We start from the raw sequence: 23,646 nt of genomic DNA on the forward strand, positions 1-23,646 counted from the left end.
GTATGTAGATATCTCGAAGAAGATATATATATATATGATATATGATATGATATGATATGATATGGTAAATTTTGGCAAGATAATGAACCATCACGTGTATTTTGAGTAAATATTTGTAGCTTCTGTCCTAAAGGATTAACCGTTGATGAAGACGTTTACCATTTACTTACCAAGAATTGCAAATTGTAATTACTAATTAAGCCGTTTAATACCTGCCGCCCTTAATTCAGGTGATATATTACCTTTTAGGAGCAAAAGCTTTTAGGCTTAGCCTCTACAATGGCAAAGCTTGCAATCTTATGAATTCGCAACGGATTGGATAGCAAAATCCGGCCAGCAGTCGCATGAATTAGTTTTGATTTTACGTTCTTTGTGCTTTTGATTTAAAAAGGAAAAAGTGTATTTAAAAAAGGTGTAAAAAAAATTTTTAGGCGAATACAAATGGAAAATTAAGGCACTACAAAGAAGCAAGATTAGGTTATTTATTTACTCCAGCCAGAGGTAGCATTACAACATTCTATTTTACTTTTCAAAATCCATCTTCGTGCTACCGTTTATAATACCTCTCATTCATTTTCTTAATAAATTAATACATGTTCCGAACAAATAGTTGTTAACTAATTGCAGAGACTAATAAAATATACATTTTATTATTTTTTAAAGTCATTTGGGCATTTGCATACGACCACCAAATATACCTCTGTTTATTTTTACTCCTAACTTTTGTAACAAAGCAAACTTTGTAGGTTTATATAGTTGTATGAATGTTGGACATCTTGACGTCATAATGAATAGGTATATTTTCGAAAGCACTTGGAAATAACAAAAAAAACAGAATATGCAAATTAACTTTTTTAGTACCACTAACGAAGTGGACTCCGTTCGTAGACCTTTGAAGAATACCACCAAGGAGATATTTTGAAGGTCTAGTCAATTAGGCGTTTGTTTAGTTTTCTACAAAAAATTTTTAGATGCTATAAAAATTTTCCTATGGTGCAGAAAAGTTAATGCAACCGAATCTTTCCTTATATTTGTATCAGATAAAAAAAACAAATAAAGCGCGTCACTCAATTTTTCCAGTGCTTACAAACTATTTACATGGGTGCCTGTATATTTACACACATAAACAATTATAAGTCGTAACAAAATTTATATCTGCAATACAAAACAGCTTTTCCGAAAGGTATGATCTTCTAATACCTGATAACACCAAATGTCATTTATAAATCAAAAAATGCCGGTCAAAATTTTATTTGACGAGCTCTTCATTACTGTAAAAAAACAATTTGAATGAGTGAATGAGAAATAAGAACACCAAAGCCAAAAGGCCCATAAAAATTATTTAACTATATATTGTTTATAATAAACATGTGTATCTAATTTGAACAGATTTAGTTCGATTTTCTTTGAATTTTTCAGTCCTCAATAAATGTACTTGTTTATTACATCCTTAATGGCCACTCTGTACATAGACTACTATCTGTTTATGGACTTAATAATGTTCAGTCTTTATGATTATTCATCGTATTGGGTTTTATTGACGGTCGTTCCCATTTCTGTCAATTCAGCATTGCTTAGTACAATTATTTTGCAGTGCTGTACTTGACAAGCAAATTTCGATCAATTGAGACAGTCTAGGACTGTGACGCATTCGTGTATCTACCTACCTAATAAATACGTATGTATGTAGATATCTCGAAGAAGATTCTATTGTTGACATTTTTCATTCGTCAAATATTGTCATCAATCAACAAACAGTACAAAATATTTGAAAACTGTTTGTTGATAAAACTAATATCGATCAAGAGTAAATTTAAAGTCCGTAATAATGATTTAATCCTCATTGTACCACGTACTCTGTATTGGGTAACTACATTATATATAGAAGATCTAAGTGGGTGAATCAGCGTTTGAAGAGTGGTCAACAGCAATCGTTGTGTCCGACAATTAACTTTGTTTCATTACTGTCGCAGTCGTCTGTGTGCTTCCATTCGGCCCCTTGGTGTATAAGGTACTCAGGTATGTGTCACATGTGCGCGTTCTATTTTACCTTCAACTAACGTATACTTTTGTAAGAAGGGTTGTAAAATGATCCCGACATTTTTCTGAAACTACAATTTTACAATATCACTTTCTGAAATTTGGTTCATGTCGATTCAAACTTAAGTTTAAAGTTACCGCCAAACGTGTAGTAAATATTTATACGTAGTTTAGAAGCAATTTTTACTGAAATCTTATGAAAACAGAGCTTTCAAAATAACGGTGGAAGAAAAGGGAACTTTTTTGGGAGTGGAGCTTTCGATGTAAAGTTAAGTTAAGTTAAGAAGTGGCAAAAATAAAAGTCAAAACGAATTTTTGATTAAAAAATTACAAAGAAGACTCGCCCCTAATTACCACAAATTTTTTTTGAGCGGGCACGTATTTCGCCCACTTCATACGTGGGCATTATCAACGCGAGACTGCCCACGTATGAAGTAGTCGAAGCACGGGTCCGCTTAAAAAGTTTTTGTAGTAATTAGGGGTGAGTCTTGTTTTTAACTTTTTAATTAATTATTATTTACCGCAGTCTCCTTTTTCTACTATAAAACGAATTTTTGTTTGTCTCTTTTCATTTGGTAATTAAAAATAATCTTTAGGGCTATTGTTACCGTCAAAGCAAATCAGGCTTAGGTGAAGGTACATTCAATGCCCCACATCTAGAGAATAATTGATAAAAGCTAATTTATGTAGGAATTATTTTAGAAATCGACTGTAAACTTGCTTAAATTTTAGAATTTGTTTGAGGGTCTGTAAGATATTTCAATTATCTTTATTTGTATATTTACCCATTTATCTAACAAATAAAATGATACAAACCGAGATAAGTAGCATAACATAATGTTATCGATGGTAAATAAAAGTAATTGAAAACTTTAGTTAAAGACATTTTTTCTATCGGAACCACTTTTAAAACATGCCATTTGATAACAGCAAATTAACATCAAACATGAAATAAATAAAATAATGTATAGAATTAAAAAAACCTGTTAATGTACTTAAGTACTAGTTATGTAAATTTATATTAGGAATACAGAAAGTCATTTCATACGAATTCAACGCATCGCTTGTAAACAAGAAACAGATTACAGTAATTAAACTGTTACGTATATTCCCTTATTTTATTTAGCAAAGTGGAGAAAACTTTTAAAAGAAAAGCGTACAAAGAAGTTTCTGTTATTAATATTTTGTTTACTATTTTTAGTAAATATATCCATTTTTGAAATGATAACAATTTGAATAATTTAACATCATATTATACTTTTAAATTTTAGTACGCATTTAAGCATATTTTTTTATCAAAGCAAATATCTTATTTCAATAAATTTAATCTTCCTATCGAGGTCGTTAGCACCAAGATTACAGGCACATTCGCTATGGAGTTAATTTCAGAAAGAATTGTGTTTTTAAATAAGAATCTTTTCTTATGGAATTCTGTCAAAGGCTTCGTTCTCTCATAAATATGAAAAAATACCAAAACTAGTTATGATTTGCAATAGCAACTATACTCGCAGCAACGCACATGTGAAAAATATTGTAATAATTTTACTTAACTTTTATTTAAATGACTTTCATCCGAATACGTAATTTTATTTATTACGTACATAGGTGCAACATATTACAATAACACAGGCTTTCACTTACAAATTCACAATAATATTTATTTTCTGGTTTCTAAAAGGAGAAAGCATTTGCTTTAGTTCAACTGATAAAACTTTTAACGAAAAACAGTTCTAAATTTTAATATTATTGCAAAACGAATAAGAAAAATTACCCGCGTAATTACTAAACATTATTAACAATAGAAATATCTATCTAACTAACTCGACAGGCAACAGGTATAAATCATAAAAGTGCTTACTTTTCTCAGAATTCATTACTGCGCGATAAAATCAAAATTGCCATAAAAACATTATTTTTTTAACCGATTTTGTCGTTAGAGAAGGTATAAGCTAAATAGCAAACATAATTTTAAATATCAGTAAATTTACCTAATTCTTGTTTGTACATCTGAAATGAAAATCGATCATGGATTTGTTTCTAATTCCATTTTAACTACGGAATTGTGTTCAAGACCATCAGTTTAATGTAATACGCTAGACAAGCTACATCAAATTTCATTAATCTAAACATTTACCACGTCTGTCCAAAAGTCGGACAATAATTGTTAGTGACCTAGTTTGCGTAGCAGGTATAATGACGAGAAACAAGACGCTCATTACATACTAAACGACTATTGCATCAATTGTTAAATAATAAAGAAACAATTCTGCGGTTTGCTTGTTTACTAATAAACAGTCCTTTTCGGCATGCAATAATTTGTTAATTTATTAATGGAGCGACCAAGGTAAACATAGAAGACTCTTAGTGAATAAAATATTTGTTCTATTAACTGAAATTATGCTAAAAATTGTTATTGATATAAGATAGATTCACAGCTAATAAAAGTTTAGTTAGATGAAATTTATTTTCAATTAGTTCGGTATGGAAAACAGCGCAAAAACTAATTTCTTCATTCGTGTTTCGTTATATTGTTCACAATCCAATGTCACATAAAATATATTGAAAATTTCCTCAAACTACAGTAGAGTTCTATCCCAAACCTCGTGATGGTTCTAAGAAATTTATTCTATTATTTGCTGAAAAAATTTTAATACATTATGCCGTCGTAGTCGGTTCTCAAATCGCCAGTAGTGTACGAGGGTGGATTGATAAGTTTCCGGCCTAACCAAGAGATGACGCCACTAGGCCTACCTTGAGGTGACATTCTATAGTACCATCCTTGGATAGCTTGTAGCTATAGTTTCAGCCCGATCTCCTTGCTAGTGTAGGTTTGACAGCACGCTGAACAAGACGCCTCTGTGGTTTTCGTAAAAATGGAAAAGCAGGAAAATCGTGCTGTCATCAAATACTTTTATTTGAAGGGGTTAACGCCGAAGGAAATTAAAAAAGAGATGGACTCAACACTGGGGACATCCTCCCCGTCATATTCAACCGTTAAGCAGTGGGTTTCCGAGTTTAAAAAGGGTCGTGTGAGCACCTCTGATGGGCCTCGCTCAGGACGCCCCGTTGAGGTCACAACTCCAGATATGATCGAAAAAATTCATCAAATAGTGCTGGGAGACCGCAGATTGAAAGTGCGTGAGATAGCTGAGACCTGTAAGATGTCATATGAACGTGTGCAACATATTTTGCACCAACATTTGCATATGGAAAAGCTCTGTGCAAGATGGGTGCCGCGTTTGCTAACAGTCGACCAAAAATTGATTCGAAAAAACATTTCTACCGCAAATTTGTCATTGTATAAGCGTAATCCAAGCGAATTTTTGCGTCGATTCGTAACCGTTGACGAAACGTGGGTCCACCACTACACTCCTGAAACCAAAGAACAGTCTAAACAGTGGATTGGACCAGGGGAACCAACTCCAAAGAAGGCAAAAACAATTTTTTCGGCGAACAAGGTTATGGCTACTGTTTTTTGGGATGCAAGAGGTATTATATACATTGATTACCTTGCAAAGGGTAATACTATCACTGGTCAATACTACGCAGACTTATTGCAACGTTTGAGCCACGAGGTGAAAATTAAACGACCTCATCTGGCGAAGAAAAAAATCTTGTTTCATCACGATAACGCACCAGCGCACACGTCAATCGTTGCGACGGCTAAAATCAACGATCTAAAGTTTGAATTGATGCCGCACCCTCCTTACTCTCCAGACCTAGCCCCGAGTGACTATTTTCTGTTCCCTAATCTCAAAAAATGGCTTGGCGGTAAGAGATTTGCGGACAATGAAGAAGTAATCGAAGCTGTAAATGGTTATTTTGAGGAGCTTGACGAATCAGTCTATAGAGATGGCATTAATAGACTGGAACACCGCTATGAGAAATGTATCAGCCTTGGAGGAGATTATGTTGAGAAATAAAAAAAAAAAATTTTTAAAAACCTTGTTTTTCTTGGTCAGGCCGGAAACTTATCAATCCACCCTCGTATAAAGTCTACATCGTATTATATTCTTAATATTTGCTGGAAATGTAGTATGAAAAAACTCAACTAAAACATTAAAGTTATTAAATATTTTAAATAATTAAACCCTGAGGAGTCCATCATTTCTTTGAAGTTTTAATATCTTGAATTAGATAAATTGTCTTTTAATACGAAATACATAGAATAAGAAACTTCCAGGTAATTTATTGGAAAAAGTTTTTGATAACTCGGTGTGGGAGAAACAACGAAAAAAGCTTTCAAAGTAAAAAACAAAATGCGACACTTTTTAGTCGTATTTGAAGGTATATAACCTACTACAAAATTAGCCAACAAGTTATAATTTTAGATTTTGTTATTAGTTTTACAAAAACGACAATATTTTCTACGATTTATTGTACCACAGTTCCAACTTTCATTCATACAGTAGTCGTGGCGCCAAAAATATTCCAGATTCATCAAAAGTAACAATAGATCGCTATCATTTTTCAATAGGGAAACCTGTTAAGTAACTTCCGTTTTCAAGTGTCGAAATGTTTTATTAACGAAAATCAGAAATTCAGATTATTCCAGTAAAGCGTCTTCCTGTGTTTTAGAATATGCCATTGTAAATATAATAATCAGTGGGTTTCCTTATGAAAAAATATTGATATTCTTATTAAGTACCACCATAAGTAATTTCCATCATACGTAAGAACAAAAATTACAGGCATTAGCAAGAAGAGAACTGCATGCGATTAAAAACTCTTCATCGCTTTCGACATACATACATATGTATAGTCATGTGATCTACACATTCGAATAATGGTAACTGTTACTAATAATTATAGTAAATCGTACGAAGACAGGAAGCCTGCTCGTTGTAATAATGGACTTGTAAGCAATATTAACAAGGTCATATGGTTAATTCGTGATAGATTTTGTAACGTGTGCTTAGCAACGATTGTTTGCAAATTATTGTCGAATGGTCATTGTTGTACAATATACATGCATACATGCGTACAAACAGCTCGCGATAATCCAATCTGAGCAAACAGACCCGTTATGTCATGAACAACAGTTTTCCAAACAGGTAAAGTACCTACGTCCGTCTACAAACACATATGTGTATTATTATGTTGCATCGATTTTCTTGTACGGTTTACTTCGGTGAAAGTACCCAAGTCTTTTGAGTACCAACTATCACCGGCTTTCTTGCATTTCAGTTCAGTTATCGAGATCGAGTGAAAACAACAATCGTCGGACAGCCACCGGTCATTTTAGTAATCATTTAGCGTGCGCGCGTTATCCGACCCTATTTTGTTTCAATTGTTAGATAGATAAGAAGAAGTTAGTAGCGCAATTGTTTTTCAGGAAAATGTCGTGTTGTCTCGAGTATGGCGAAGATAAGGTACCTTATATTAAAATTAATGATTACGCGTTGAGGTTGGATCTTGAAGAGCTTGACGATGAATTCAAAGATAAAGCCGAGAAGGAATTGAGAGAAACGCCGGAAGTGGTGGAGGATGCTCTCGAACAACTAAAGAAGATGCTGCAAGGTGAGAAGTCGTATTTAGTGATGGCTCATTATAAGTAATTTATTCCCCTTAAGGCTCATTGTAAATTCATGGGAAAGGAAAAGTGTTAGTCGTTTATTGCCATTAATATGTTATTATTACAATACAGGTACTTCCTTTAGGAACTCTCTCTTTTATAGAAGATTAAAAATTACACATTGCTTGTTCGAATACCTAAAGAAAGTAAGCAGTTCTGACCATTAAAAATTCAATTAAACGCAAAATCCTTTAGTTTGTTTACCTGAAACGTTATCACCTTGAATTAAATAAATTCTAATACTTGTTGTATTTTAAGCCTACTGGCAGGATATTAGCAAATATTGCTACCTAAAAGGTTAAATTTTTAATTCAAAAGAGTTCCTACTACTATTCCAAAAATAAATAAATGCAGTGATAATAAATAATTCTGAATTTATTGAAAATAAGAGATGATTTAATAGTTTATCTATACATATACATAAAAAAATATTATTGTATTATTATTTCATTTATTAATTATGAGGATGTAACTTTGTTGCTTTATCGAATTTTTTGAAAATAATAGTTGTTTCTATAATCAAAATAATTAAGGAGATTTTAACTGCAGTTTTATGATTTAACGATTAATTAATGTTCATCATTTTTCGTTATTAATTATGTAGATAAATCAGTCGAACATTTTTCTACCAGTAGTTACAATCACTGGATGGTAAATTGGAATAAAGAATAAACGTAGGTATAGCGAAAGTTTCTTTTTAAGTCTAACGGAAATAATAAAATCCAGAAATTGAGTAATCCATATTCCTCACTAACGTAAACACGATTTCTTCTCATAACGAGCGCCGCTATTCACATTCAAACGGTCGCATAGAAGATTTAGTAATTTAAATCATAATGAACTAGTAAAGATATTTCTTCTCTTACAAAGGAGCGAGGTGCTCCTTGTCCTATTTCTCTAAATTAAACGAGTAAATTGTAATTCACAATCTCGTTTTTAGAATATATTGTCTATAATTAAATATTGATGAATTTCCATGGTCTAAAAATCATTTAGGTACAACATTATAATTTATAACTATGAATTACAAAATCCCTTTTATTAATCGTATAAAGTTTGCAATGACAATAATACACGATATTCTAATCCACCTCTAGCCTTCAAAAAGAAAGGGCTTCTATGACATAATCCTCTTTGATTTATTTTCCTTGTTGTTGGTATCTAAGTCTAATATATGTGTAGTAGCAAACTAATTACTTATAAGCCTACATATATAAGAAGTGAGCTTTTTAAGCTTCTCAATTTGAGTATATTAGACTTAATCCTATTCACTATTACTATGAATACGCTTTGAACAGCATTGAATAATTATGTCGGGAATGCTTTCGTTTCACATAAATTGAAAATTGCCATTGCTTTTTAATCTGTACTAATCAATCTCAGAATTTCTCTCCTAATTTTAAATGCAAAGAGATAAAGACGACCGATTCCTACTTTTTGTTACATCTTTGACATACGATACAGTGATTGTATGGCAAACATACGTAGATAAAAGTTTACGTACACTTAATTAATAAAGTTATAGTGACGGTATTAGTTTGGCAAAATGTTCTAAATCAGTTAGTTATGACATCAGAAAGGTACTAATACACTCCCGTAAACTCAAAAACATTTTATGGTATCCTATGTTGTATATGTTTTTTCTTATCAAAATAATATAATTAGAAAGGACTTGGAGATCTGAGATTTAGTATGGATAGAATAAACTGTGTATTCTCGAATATTACAAGATATTATTAAGGACATTAGCAGCAGAATTTTCCTACATCTAGGCATTCACTCTGTTGATTTAATTATCTTCTCAACGTTGTGGTTGAATAATGCATGCGTCTCTATTGACTATTACATCATTAAACAGTTGCGAACAAATAATCATATTCTCTCGTCATTTACATTAGATGCTTTCATCTACACTCGTCACTTTACTAATTGATTATAGTTCTCGCCGCCACTATTTTGTAGGTATACTGAAGTGTTTTTGGGCTGTCGATGTAACTGCTTTCGCTCAGGCATCTTCTCAAAGAGATATATAACTGCTTATAATTTTACTCGTAATTCCCGAAAGTAACACTTCTAATTTCGTCTATTTTTGCCTTTTACAGATGAAAAAGAAAAGGGTCTATTCATACCTTTCGAAGATGACAATTTTTTAGTTAAATTTCTAAGACCTTGCAAATTTTACCCCGACAGTACGTTAAAATTGGTAAGAAACAACTATTTTCGTTTAATGCAAACATTCGAATAAAGTTTCAGTTCTACGTTTCTTTTCGCTATGTTAAATAACATTTCTATTTATTAAATAATCTGTAATAGTCTTTAAGTACCTTTACGCTTGAGTTGCAAAATTCAACATTAAAAAGTAATTTTTTATTGTGCTACACTATTAATGCATGTGTAAATATTAGAAAATATGTTTAATGAGTTTCTTCATTTCCATTCTTTGTATTACATCATCGGTTTAATACAAATAGGTACATTAAGTTTATTAAAGTTGGTAGACCTTTTATTATTTTAATGAATTATTATTTAGATCCAAAAGCACTATAAGTTTCGTACGAAAAATCCAAAATATTGTACAGATTTACTACCCGATAAAGTTGCTCATGTTTTCAAAGATAATGTTATCCAATTTTTACCAACAAGAACACAACAAGGATCAAGGATAATGGTGATAAACGCAGGAGGTGAGTTTTTGTGGCGCGTTTTCCCTTTCCATCGTCAGTGTCATAAAACAAGTATTTTCTTGTATGTTGCAGAAAAATGGAAAGTTAAAAACGTTACGTTACAGGACTTATTTAGGTCAGTGATGATGGCATTAGAAATAGCAATGATCGAACCAAGAACTCAAGTTGGAGGCGTGCATGTTGTGTTAGATATGATCGGATTATCTTTAAATCATGTATATCAGTTTACACCCTACTTCGCTAAGATGGTTCTAGATTGGGTACAGGTAAGAAAAAATTATTATCAACACCGTCATAAGGTCGTTGGACTGAAGACTAGATTACTTGGAAAGGCACCACCACTCCATCCCGTCCTTAGTCAATCTTCGAATTTCTCTGACACTTAAGTATCCCTCATCCCTAACTGTTTGCGACCAACAATCAAATCTGGTCCTTCCTAGTCTTTATTCTCAGGAGACCAAGACCAGATCTAATACCAAGACCAAAACCGAGACTATATCAGTAAGGCCAAGACCAATATCAAGACTGTAACAGTCTTCGTCTTAGTCTTTACTATTGCCTCCCTAGCTCCTTCTAAATATCTCGTTTCCAATCATTTCCATGAACTATTTCACCATCCGCCTGCAGTACCTTCTCATAACACCACTTCAATACACTTTTGAGTATTTTTTAACGATTTGATGTAATACTTACAAATAGGATAGCGCTTTAGTATCTTTAAATAAAATAACTCAGTTATTACATAACTAGAAAGAAGAATGTTACTGCAAACGTTGTGGGAACTAATGTATACTAAAGACTGAAATTCTGAATTTATAGACTAAATTATTTTATTACTAACTTAAATACTGTACAAATCAAAATTTATAATCTATTTTGAATGAATAAAGGGGAATAAGTTTCTAATCAATCATTAAATTGACTGAATTATGACTAGATTATGATAGTGATAATGTTTTGGCATACAGTGGTCTGAACAAGCAGTTTTTTATCAACCTTTTTAATGCTGTTTAAGTGTTTGCTAGTTCTAATGTCTATTGCTCCAGGTACCTATTTGACTTAAAAATAAATAGCATCACAAATTTAATTAATTAATTAAAAGTTTAATGAACAACCAGAGAATTAGAAACCATTTTCTCCATGCTCATTTCAAATAGATTATAAATTGTAATTTGCATAGTGCTTAAGTTGGTAGCATGATACTTTTGATAATGGCCACATTGATGGTATCGATATTTTACAAAACACTCAAGTAATTGGTAACTTTTAAATTAAATGGAATTAATTTTACACTTAATAGATTGATTTAAGTAGTAAGTATTTTATTTTTTATACTTGTTTATACAATCCAGCATTGAGGAATTACAATTTATGGATTAAATTACTAAACCATTATTTCTCTATTATACTTTTGTTTCAAAGCCATTCAAGCAAGTTTTTGTACAACTAATTCTTTAATCTTTTACGTGAACTACGGCCAATTTGATAATTGTCTTTATAAATATTTAATGTTCTTAAACAAAATTGTTGTAGACTTTACCCTAGTTGTTTAACAACGGAAAATTTTTGTTATGGACCTATTAAAATACGTAATACATAAGATTGTCACGGAACCTACATCTATTTGTTTTTAGTGCATACATACAAATTACACATTAACCTTGCAGTTATTTACAATGCAATTATTTTTGAAAATCAATATTTCGTTAACAGTAATTGAGAAAACATAGGTCCCCATTTATGTCTTTGTTGCATATCGATATATCAATACGTAAACTTAAAAAATATTTTGGAAGTTTTTGCGGTAATATTTCCAAGAATTAATACGGATTCTTTCAGGAATGTACTCCAGTCAGATTAAAAGGGATACATGTAGTTAATCAGCCTTACATTTTCAACATGCTTTACAGAATATTTAAGCCATTTATAAGGGAAAAATTACGAAAGAGGGTAAGTTACAGAATTTTAATATCAATATTGAGTGTTATTTATATGAGTAAACTTTATAACTGTCTATTATAATTGCGACGCTTGGTTTAAAGGAATCATTTGGGGACTATTAACAGACCGAAAGCAATTAAAAGACAATTTTACTATCAGGTGATAATAAACTCATTTGGTTAATTATTTATAAACATTTTTTTTTAAAATTAAAGAAAATTTCATGTTAGATGTATAGATTAAAAATGTAGATTTATCTTTACTACTAACCATGAACAATCTTTATAATTATTAGAAAACACCGCCGGCAATCAATACACCTCAAAATTTTCAATCTCGAATTCAGTAATCATCTTGAGTAATTATTGATACATTTCCTTTTTTACTTTTAAACTTTTGTTTGTACAGTAAAGTAAGACTAAAAGGACTTAACGTTCAGAATCTATAATAAAGCCATCTTATTTCTAGACCATATTCTCAACTTTGCATTTAGGGTGTTGATATTAATGAGACTTATAATCTAATTAAAAGGATTTTAACGGAAATATGGTAGGTACAGTAAAATCAAAATAATAAAATAGTTGCTAGAAAATAATAAAAAGTGGAATAGGTGGAAAGAATGTTTAGAGGATTTATCCGCAGGACAGGAAATATACTAAAAAAAAAAAATAGGAGAACAGGGTACGCTATATAAATAAAAAGTGCTATAGTGTGGTGGACGCGATGGGTTGGTAAGAAACTTCCTCGGGAATTAAGGGTTGAAAGACTGGTTAGAGACATAGAAGCAAAAGCGGGAGTTAAAAGGGGCAGTTGTAGACCTAGATTAGACTCTGTTCGCCGGTAGTTCCTCTAGTTTTCAAAACATGTATATATTTTCTGAAGATAACGCACCTCCACTTTGGTGCCTGTTCAATCATCTTCAGGCTGAAACTTTTTGATGATGGTGAGAGTATTGGAATCATATTTAATTTGTTTATGAAAGTTTGAAAAATCATTAAAATCCCGGGTATGCACATAATTTACTAGGACTTGCTTGGCTAGGACGTATGTAATTTAGCTTTAATAAAAGATAAAAGAACACGGAAACATCTAAATGAAAAAATATAATGTGAATGAATTAATTACTACATACATATGTATATTTGTATACACGTTGAGTAACCAGTAGCTCGCTTTTGAAAACGGAATGTTATATGGCTAACAAACAGAGAAGTGAACTTTCATGCTCCAATTACTAGAATCAATGTTTCTTCTTAATACGAAATAATTATTTCTATTTCGTACTGACTTGCGTAATAATCCTCGCTGAAAATTCCTGTAGGCATATACAAAAATGAATGACAATCTCCATTTGGTTTAAATTTTGCTAACTTCATTGCTATGGATATCAAAAATAATTAACAAACGCACGTATGTCATTGTTATTAATCCTTATGGGTTTTTAAATAGCTTAACCTAAAATTACCCTATTGTTCCATACTATAAAATTATACAATCTACAAAATCTAGCATATTCTTTTGTGTATACTCTTGATGGACTGAACAATTTTTTATTTCCGTATCGAAATATTTTTAAACCTTCTGCAAAGAGTATATTCAAAAACTTATAGATTCATTTTCATGGGACCAACTGGAACAATTTTACTGGAATTCTTCCTGCAAAAAGTTTACCAGATTATTACGGCGGAGAAATGGCAATAATGGAATTTCCTGGACACCTGTTGGCCGAATTATTGTGCTTATACAAAGAGGATTTTGCGCGTACGTATTTAGAAAATAGACAATTTTTAAGTTCCAAACTTTTAAAGGTGTAATTTACTGGAAACACTACTTACAAATAGGATTTTACAAATGTTTATAACATGTTTTTGGCTTTGGGGCTGTTCGTAAATTATTTAATCCTGTTTCGGGCAAAGGGGTTCCAGTTCTATGGGGGGTCAAGTTTTGCGTGATGTAACCGTTTCAGTCCAATAGTTGTGTATAGAAAAAAAAAACATTTGGGTGTTTCATTCCCACCAACCAGTAATGTTGGTGGGCGGGCAGTCTCTCCGGACTACGCCGGAAGGCCCTCTTCAGCCTGCTTTCAGGAATCGTGGGAATGGGTGGGTGGTGGTTCGGGTGAGAAAGTTGAGACGGACGAAATGAAGACAGAAGAGAATGAAAGATTATCTGTGGAATATTACTGCCCCAGCGTTTGCCTAAGTGATCCGAGGAAACCACAGAAAAACTTGGACCAAGGCAGACGGACCCGGAATCGAACCGGCGTCCTCCCGAATGCAAAGCAATGATCTAAACCTCTAGGCCATGCCGCTCGGTGTGTATAGAATGTACGGAACATTTACGGAGTGAATACGGAACGTATAGCGAGAATCGATTTTTACAATGCACGCATTACGTAACAGATGGGAAAGGGAGGAAGGGTAATATTAGACGTTATGGTCCTGATGCCTAAGCGGACAGAAGCTAGTCAAAATTGTTAAATTGGTAATTTATGAACAGCTCATTCTCAAAATGCATAGGTGTTAGATTACACGAGCCCTTTTCTGAAGTAAACTGAATATTTAACAGAATATTTTAACTAAATCGTGTAAACTATGTTTCAGTGGCTAACTCATATGGATACAATAAAGGACATAATGACAAAAAGATATGAATTTAAAGGACAGACGCCAAAATACAAATACAAAGTAATTATTAGTTATAAAATTGTATTATAGTAGATACAAGGATGTAAATAAAATTTCTATAGAATGATACAGTTAAATATTTTCGAGTTAAAATGAAATAATGTAGGTTTTTACGGTATAGAAATAATTTTTTACATATGTACCTGTTGCTTTTGTAATTACTGGGAAAGGGATGGAAAAACAATAAGTAACTATTTTGTATAAATATTTTTAGAAGGCGCTGTAAATAAATACATAGTAAGTAGATATACATCTATTAATAATCAAATTTAATTTTACTTACACCATATTATATTCCATTTTGATTGATGTATACATGTAAAAGATGTTTCAATGTTAATAGTCTCATTGTTCAAAGAGAACTGAAGGAAATACATTTAATATTAATTTTTATATTTGCTAATTTGATTTGTTTTTAATACTTTTTTTTGCAGTAACACAGCAGCTGAGAAAAAATAATTTTTATAAAACTACCAATCGTAAGTATTACATGGTGTCTTATTTCTTTTCTTATATTCAGTGCAAGTGAATATACAAACCTATTAGATAAAATCTGTTCGTTCTACAGAAATTTTTGAACGGTAGACCAATATAATATCCTTTCAGTACATTTATATTGCAAAATATGGTTGAACGATTGCAATTTGTTAGAAAGATACACAACCTACGATACCATTTCATCAACCCTTCGCAGAAATTAATCACTAAATTTGAACGTTAGAAGCCCACCAACTTTCTAGGGCTGAACCTTAGTGAAGACGGATATCCTAGGGTTTCCCAATGCCTCATTCGATAATTTTCCTCAATATAATAACTTTCTTTTAATTACGTGTGGACAATGCCACGATGAACCTTTTCAATGTTTTCAAATTTTCTATACATATAGATACATATACCTTTTATTTTACTATCTTACAATCATCACTACATATGCATAACACCTACAAGAACAGACCTTTTCACAAAAATATATATCTTTATGGCGCGTGTTTTAGTCGCTTGAATTGTGTGGCCAGTCGTCCCGCACTCTTTTTTAATAAACGAAAAGACTTCGGAGAGCTTTAGACAGTATTAGGATCGCTCAGGTATCTGGCACTAATATCCGAGGCTAGCGATACACTGCGTGTGTAGTGTAAGCAATCGCTTAAGCTTCGGACCAGGTACTTAGTATCCGAAACTATCCCAGGGGGTAACGTTCACCCTTAAAACTAACGTAAACCTGAACCGATTCCACTAAATGTGAGAGCTTTAGTAAAAGATTTGGAAAAACGGTACATGTATCTGCGACCTACACAAATACTCCTTTCTAACAACTAAATAAAATTTTTAATCTACTAGGTGAATTAGAAATATGAAACATGGATAAAGATAAGATATCGAGAACATGATAAGATATTGACACCATTTGCAAAATAATCTGCAGTGTTCCAAACAATTGGAGCATTTATTAAGTAATTTAAATGATTATCCAACTAGAATTCCAGACTGATTTTTCGTGGAGCACAGGTAGCAGAAAATATGCCCGAAATTATGTGTTGTCACCTAATTACGATTAAGATCGAAGAAAATAGATTAATGAGTTTTAAAATCCCAGAAAATGTTGAATAGCCTACATAAAAATAGTGCCTATAAATCGCAGTAAAAATTGTTGAAAAAAATGACGTTAATAAAATTCAAAATATTAAAATAAAGAATTTATTAAAAGTACAAAAATATCAACAACATATCCCTTTATCCTTTCACTAATTCATTTACAAAAATATAAGCCTCTAGCTTAAATACTACATGTATATCTATAATAACCAACATTAGTAGGTAATAGTATTTAAAATTTGATTGCAACTTTTGATTTATTATACAAATTAAATAATTAAATAACAAGTAATATTAAAATTGCAAAATATAAACCACTAGCATATTTAAAATAATAATCTACCATAATTTCTTAGTTTAAGTACAAACTGTTCACTAGAAATAATAGGAAATACTATGCGCTGGCCAAATTTCTTAGGATATTAACTAAATAATCAAACTGATAGAAATATTTTAGTTATTATGTTGCTGTTAAAACGAGATACTCGTTAACAAAAGGTATATTATCTGATAAAAACACATGAAGCATGTGTTACCTTAAATGTACTTCGACAAGTAATTGGCTATTTTATTTTTTTTGTTTATAAAGATAAATTGTGCATAACGTTGCTTGAGCACCATTAACTTATTCATTTCTTCGTGCGCTTTGTTCATAGCTAATTCTTCTTGTAACCGTACGAATTGATTGCTAAAAGAAAAGAATTGTTTAAAAATTATTGAAATAATGAATCGAATCTTCGTGTTACTTAAAAAAGAAAATCCTTTTGGAAATCTAATCAGTTATAATGGTTATGATTAATTAGCGAAAAGGGAGTCAGTCTGCCACAACCATTTCGTGATAAGATATTGAAATTAAATATTTAGTTTTCTAGATCACATGGTACCTATATTATGACTATGGGCCAGTTTAAAGGTACTTTTTAATTGAAAATATTTCCGAAAAGATTCAATATCAGTAAGGTCCAATTTCCGCCATAAAATAATTTAATTTAAAAATTATATTGGCAAAATATGGATTTATTTTATACATTAAAATCTGCAAGTAAATAACCTTAACAAAATACCATTACAAGGAAAAAAAAATGATGTAATAATTTTGAATTAGGTCAATAGACACATAATTTTCTTCAAAATTATGAACTTCTACAAACATTTCTTCGTATGTCGTATTAAGTATATAGCACAAGGCAGAAGCAACTAAATATTTAAATATATTATGCAGCGATATAAAAATTTTAGGTCGAAAACTTAATTTGCTTCTTGTATGTGTTATATGCACATGAAACACGATGTAGAAAATGAATAATTTTCACGAAAATCAACCTACTTTAGCGCGCCATTAAAAAATATTGCATCATATTTTTTCCTTATAGTGCTATTTGGTTATCACGTTGATAGTCTATTTACAGAATGTTTATGGAATGGATAGTCTATTTACAGAATGTTTATGAATATTTTTTCAATACTATTCTTCGCAGAAATTACGGGTAAAAATTTAGATATCCTTAGCAAACTAGAGCGGGCTGAAAATTTTCCGTGTCAAGCTGGTGCAGCAATATTCATAGTATAAAACCATTTAAGTGTGTAACTAAGAGACACTTAACATTTACCTTAAATTGACAATTAATAGTAGCACTGTATGTGATAAGTATACGCGATAGTATCATATAAAACTGTTTAAAAAAAAATGCCACTCAAGAATAAAATTTCCTTAAATCGTTGGGCAGATGACTAATGAATAAAGTAACAATTAAAATAATTAGCAAATCCGATCAAATGAAAAGAAATCTTCAACACTAAGAGGTAACTGATGCGAGTAAAGAGTGTGCTGTCTAACTAATTAAATATTTTAATCTTCATTTTAATTAAATAAATTGCAATATAATACATAACTAAAAAAATATTATGTGCTATCGGCTTTCGGAATGTTTGTTTCCTATCAACATACACTAGATAGGTACCTATTAATGCAAAACCATTCGTAATTTACATACATATCTAACAATAAAACATTTAAAAAAGGACATGACCTACCTTTAAATTCTTGGTCACACAACAATAAAAGCTCCAACCATTGTTTTCCATCAATTCGTGGAATTTCCAAGGTCCCACCATAGCATTCTGGTAAGCATTTCGGTGCCATATGCTTGTGCAATGATTTACGGTCAGTGCCATGGAATATAATACGACTCTTTAGCTTTTCTCGTAAAAATGGTTTAAATAGGGCAAATACCATGTTAAACACATAGGGCTGGTTGACGATGTGAATATTCTTTATTCGAAGGGGTACACTGTCCTGAAAGGGTGCAATTTTTAATTTAAATGTACGGTATTTACTATACTTATTTCGTTTGAGTGTGGTAAAGTGTGAAGACCGAATGTATTGACATTATAATATATTGCATTGATTTTTAATTAAAAATTTTTTTTTCATTTTTATTGCACTCCATACCAAGATTTTGATCGAATAAAATTTAAAAAAAAAAACCTAAAGTAATAAAATAAAAAAATGCACATTGCAAATGAACCTGTTCAGTACCTATCACTCATGGTCAGTAATTACTCTCCTATAGGTTGCATAATCAGTAATTAGAATGAAATTAAAATGTTCGTAATACACATAATTGCAAGTTGCACAACCACATCGTTCATTCGGTTTTTAATTCAGGTTGACATCGAATGGCAAAAATTGACATGATTAATACCTTAACAAAGGCCGAATTCTTTATTTTAAAATTTGTTTACCTTGCACCGAGTAAACTTGTTTACAATGACCTTTTTGTTTAAGAAAGTGGAACAGAAGTGCATGTTCATCAAAAGCAGCTTCCGATGGACTGTTGACCTTTTTTGCTATTAAAGCAACTGACACCAAAAGAATAGCCTCTCACGAAAGAAAATAAAAACAGTCTTTATCGCGCTCCAATCAATTATTTTAATTTCAACAGAGTACATTTAATAGACTCAGGTTAAATGGAAACTACCATTTAATGAATCTGTTATAAAACATGTTGATAATTATCATCATTAACCTACTACCTAATGTGACGACCATTAAAAACCACGAACATATTTTTTAACTTATCATATATGTAGGTACTTTTACCACACAAAATTTCTATCAGTAAATGCCTAAAAAAATTAATTTATTATAATACTAATGTGAAAATTCATTTAATTTTTATCCACTACAAATTAATGAGGAAAAATTGATGCTGCTGTCTTATTCTCGCCAGGAACCGAACCCGGGACCTTTGGCTTTACGCGTCAATGCCACAACCAGGTCGCATTAGTTCGGTGGATCATCAGTAAAGCNTTTCACATTAATATTAAATATTAACCACTATTAAAATTTTCTTAATGATGTAAATTTATTATTTTTAAGAACAAATTAATTATATTGATTTAGGGAAATTAAAATTTTAGTTTTCAATTGTAAATTAACTAAACTTACTTGGAGCCAGTCTACTATTCTCTTGGCAAAAGGTGGTGTAAACTGCCACGTTTGTTGAAGGGTGAGTCCATCCATATCAAAAATAACCACAGCCCCAGCCACCTGTGTTGCAGGTTCCAACATGGCAGCTTCCAAAAATAATACACAGCCCTTAAACACCTCGTCCAAAGTACATTTTTTATGATTCCATTTTTCTAAAGAAAACGGAAACAATTATTTTATTTTATTTTTACTGCGTCCCACAAGGCGCTTCGTACATTTCAACATGTAATTGTAAAAATAAATTGCTTTAGAAAGTTAAAAAATCAGCATAATCATAAAACGTATTTGAATACATATGAGATCTACAGCAACGAAATTGCGACATTTACAAGTGCAATGGCTAAATATTTATTGCAAAGTCTAAGGACACAGACGATCCACACAAACAGCGCAACGTGTCGACGCATATAAAGACTCTTAAATTATAAATAATTATATTTGAGGCCTTCAAATTTTTAAGAGCCTTCAGAAGCAGTGTGAACCTTTGGGTGCCTGCTTCTTTGTTATAAGTGGTTAATGTACAACTGCACTTCCATTATTATATATATAAAACGACAGATATTATGAGTGATTATAATCAAAAGACAAATAATAACCTTAATTTGTTTTTTTAGGGAAATTTGATGTTGAAGTTCAACGGCTTCTCATTGTCATATACAATCGAACACGAAATCTTTTCTGTCTTCCCTTGGCATACATATTGTTTTAAATTTATTTCAAACTCATTAACTTAAATTTCTTCATTTCTTTTACTTGGATTCTTTAACTGAAGATTGTACATTATAAATCGTCTCTTTAATTTGAATTTCTTTTAATCTTCTTCGAAAAAACCGGCGACGGAGATAATTAATGGCTTGAGTTTTTACGCAAACGAAGTACTTATATTGTTTGAAATCATGATCCCGAATTGTAAGGGTTATTAGCGGGATTAATGGCTTTTCAGCAGTAATATACGTGTAATCGCTGTCTTCGAAACAAAGAATAAAAAGTTTGACGCTAAAACAGAAAATTTTCTTTACTCAAATTTTCTCTAACCCTAACATAACTGGTTCGAGTTAGGGAAGTTTGTTTATAATTAGTATAAAATACCCAAAGTGAAAATGAAATAAAATTTGAATAATTAGGGAAAAATACTGACACATGTTTTACCAATTATCATCAGAAAAGAAATCATTCAAATTTTCCGTAAATTTTTATTTTTAATGGCTGAAATTTCTTTTCTTTTTTGGCTTTTTCGGATAATTAAGGCATGTCATGTATATAATACATAAGGTACCAAAATACTACGTACTACAAATTAAAATTGAGTTTCTTATTTAGGTACTGAATTGTATACTCACTTCCTAATTCTATTACTAATATCCTCCTGCCGAATTGATCCCTGTTGGGCTGAACTGTGAGAATATTTTGTTCAAAAATGTTCGTTTCCCTGCTTGGCAACAAATCGTTGTAGACATCGGAATGCTTAACTTTGAAAGCGTAATATCTTTTTATCTATAAAAAAAAGGATTAACAAAAAAAATGGCAAAATTTACCTAAAATTTTCTTACCAAGTCGTATGCACTTTTAGGGTAGAATTTACAAGGACGAAGGAATCTTACAAGCCACGCATCGTTATCGTAAGGAACTTTTAATTCCTTGTCCTCTGAAAAAACGAATTTTACAAATAAATAAATTGCAATTAAGGCATTAGCATTCCTGTTATATTTATTTCTACGATTTTTTGTAATATTTTTATAATGGTGAGATGTTGATTCGACGCATTTGGTAAATGAATAATTCATAAAATACAATATTTTTCAGAATTTCAGATTACGAAACAAATATTAAACATTTACAACCAAATATAAAAGCATTCAAATTATTATTGTTACATAACACTTATTGCTAATAAATCATACTGAAAAAACTATTTTACGATAATTCGATCTTAACCGGGTGCTTACAAATGTGTTATGATATAAAATTCTAGGAATAAATTGTTTTAAAAGTTCTTCCAAAAATTTTGTTTACATTTATTTTAATAATATTATCTTCTTAATTATAAAAGAGTTCTTTGTTCATTATAGATCCATGTTGAGTAAAAGTTTTATCATTTTATGTCTATCTAAAGCTGAGTACTGAGAACGTTCTACTCATACGTTGGTGCACATATTCAGTTCAAAGTCACTGCATTTAAAAAGAATACAAGTTTTTAATGTCACGGACAAATTCAACGATGCTTGAAAATGAGTGTTAACCATTAATTTTACCTTTAGAAATATTTTAAAGACGAAAATAATTACCTATATTTATTATCTGATCATAGATTGACTTTAAAATCGCAACGTTTTTGTGCAAAAAACATAACAGAACGCATAAATGTTATGAAATATTGAAGCATTAAAAATTCGTTGTCAACCTTCGACTTTGAATCTTATAACATTAATTTGAGAAGATATTAATAACGTATTTCGCAAAAATAAAAAAAAACATGACCGCTTTTTTTTGTTTTCAAACTTTTTGGTTTGGTTGAAGCTGATGATGGTTGGCATATACTACTGTAACTTCATAATTTTACTTAATTTATTACTTCATCAAATAGCATTTTCAATGCAATCAAGCACAGATGCAGTTAATATGACTGTAACTTGTTAAATTAACTTGAACACCTCAAACTGATTCCAGATGTTGTAGTTATATTGGTTTGAATTTGTGATATTAATTTTACTCAAAACTCACAAAAGAAGATAAAAAATTCCACCATTTCGACAATTTATTAGGTGATAAGTAACTGCTTTAGATTTTTATGATTAGCAAATCTGCTATCAATCAAACTAGTCTGCTTCATTGATGTTCGTTAAGGCTCATGAAAAGAAACGGATTATAAACTATGTTTATCTTATGATTACGGTATTATACCAACCATTATTAAAGATACATTTTAAAAATTCTTTTGGTATGTAAGTATAAAACTGCTAAAACTAAATCACAGAAAATATGAATCATTAGTTTTTACTGTAATAAACACAATCAAGTATTTGTTTTTATAGGTTTTATATATTTATTTTATAGATCAGTATCAAAAATTCGATATCCTTATTTGTCTAACGCAATATTAAATATTATCTAGGTAAATACTCTTCTTCAGAAAAATACATTGTAGCGCGTAACCAAAATTTTTTTTTATGGTATAGTAAAATGTCAAGATATTACTTTTGTAAATCAACCTGCTTATATTTACTAATAAAACATTTTTCGGAATTCCACATAAGTAGTTATAGAGACGCGTGCCCTATAAAAACACAACAAGAATCTCTAAACTCTACAAGGAGCCAACAGTAGTGGTCAATTTTGTGTTCAATGTCTACAATGATTCAGCTTATATAATAATTAGCATATAGATACGTGTACCCTCCACTGTTTACGTTAATGTTGGTGTAATTTACATAAAACATAGAAAAGGTTTAGTTAAGCGAAATAAAACGGCGTCTAAATTGTTATTACTTTTGCGAACAGGTCTGTTACGTTCAACTTCTAGTAAGAAAAACGACTTTTATGATAGTCAAATGTCTAAAATGTACAAAATAAAATCGACGCTAATAATTATAATAAATATAATGTATTTAATATGTATGATTCCACTAAATGTGA

General features: G+C 31.0%; 2 protein-coding genes across 9 annotated transcripts in view; one reads left to right on the top strand and one right to left on the bottom strand.

Moving 5' to 3' along the window:
- Nucleotides 1–1,615: 1,615 nt before the first annotated feature.
- On the top strand, nt 1,616–15,173 carry LOC108740018 (alpha-tocopherol transfer protein). 2 transcript variants are annotated; one of them, XM_025975388.1, is made up of 8 exons: nt 1,616–2,019; nt 7,376–7,560; nt 9,718–9,818; nt 10,146–10,299; nt 10,372–10,565; nt 12,139–12,249; nt 13,851–14,001; nt 14,844–15,173. In XM_025975388.1, exons 2-8 carry the CDS (start codon nt 7,380–7,382, stop codon nt 14,891–14,893), a joined length of 942 nt encoding a protein of 313 aa, XP_025831173.1. In that variant the 5' UTR covers nt 1,616–2,019; nt 7,376–7,379; the 3' UTR covers nt 14,894–15,173. The 2 variants fall into 2 exon arrangements, with proteins under 2 accessions (XP_025831173.1, XP_025831172.1); XM_025975387.1 differs by lacking the exon at nt 1,616–2,019 and adding an exon at nt 6,231–7,094.
- A 1,918-nt stretch (nt 15,174–17,091) lies between these two features.
- The window catches only part of LOC108740012 (alpha-tocopherol transfer protein-like), a 19,372-nt gene continuing 12,817 nt past the window's right edge, over nt 17,092–23,646 (bottom strand). For all 7 annotated transcript variants that reach the window (XM_025975391.1, XM_025975390.1, XM_025975389.1 and 4 more), the window contains 5 exons: nt 21,564–21,658; nt 21,354–21,507; nt 19,972–20,165; nt 18,555–18,816; nt 17,092–17,208 (listed from right to left, as the gene is read on the bottom strand). In XM_025975391.1, coding sequence (XP_025831176.1) covers nt 17,177–17,208; nt 18,555–18,816; nt 19,972–20,165; nt 21,354–21,507; nt 21,564–21,658 — 737 coding nt within the window. In that variant the 3' untranslated portion in view covers nt 17,092–17,176. The remainder of the gene's footprint in view (nt 17,209–18,554; nt 18,817–19,971; nt 20,166–21,353; nt 21,508–21,563; nt 21,659–23,646) is intronic.

This window comes from Agrilus planipennis, unplaced genomic scaffold, assembly GCF_000699045.2.
Source record: "Agrilus planipennis isolate EAB-ADULT unplaced genomic scaffold, Apla_2.0 scaffold200, whole genome shotgun sequence".
Taxonomy (NCBI): Eukaryota; Metazoa; Arthropoda; class Insecta; order Coleoptera; family Buprestidae; genus Agrilus; species Agrilus planipennis.

Excerpts from the sequence above, each read along its gene's own strand:
- LOC108740018 (XM_025975387.1), top strand. The coding sequence starts at position 7,072 with ATGAACAACAGTTTTCCAAACAG. Across the intron at positions 7,095-7,375 it reads AACAACAGTTTTCCAAACAG|GAAAATGTCGTGTTGTCTCG; the intron begins GTAAAGTACCTA and ends ATTGTTTTTCAG. Across the intron at positions 10,300-10,371 it reads AATGGTGATAAACGCAGGAG|AAAAATGGAAAGTTAAAAAC; the intron begins GTGAGTTTTTGT and ends TGTATGTTGCAG.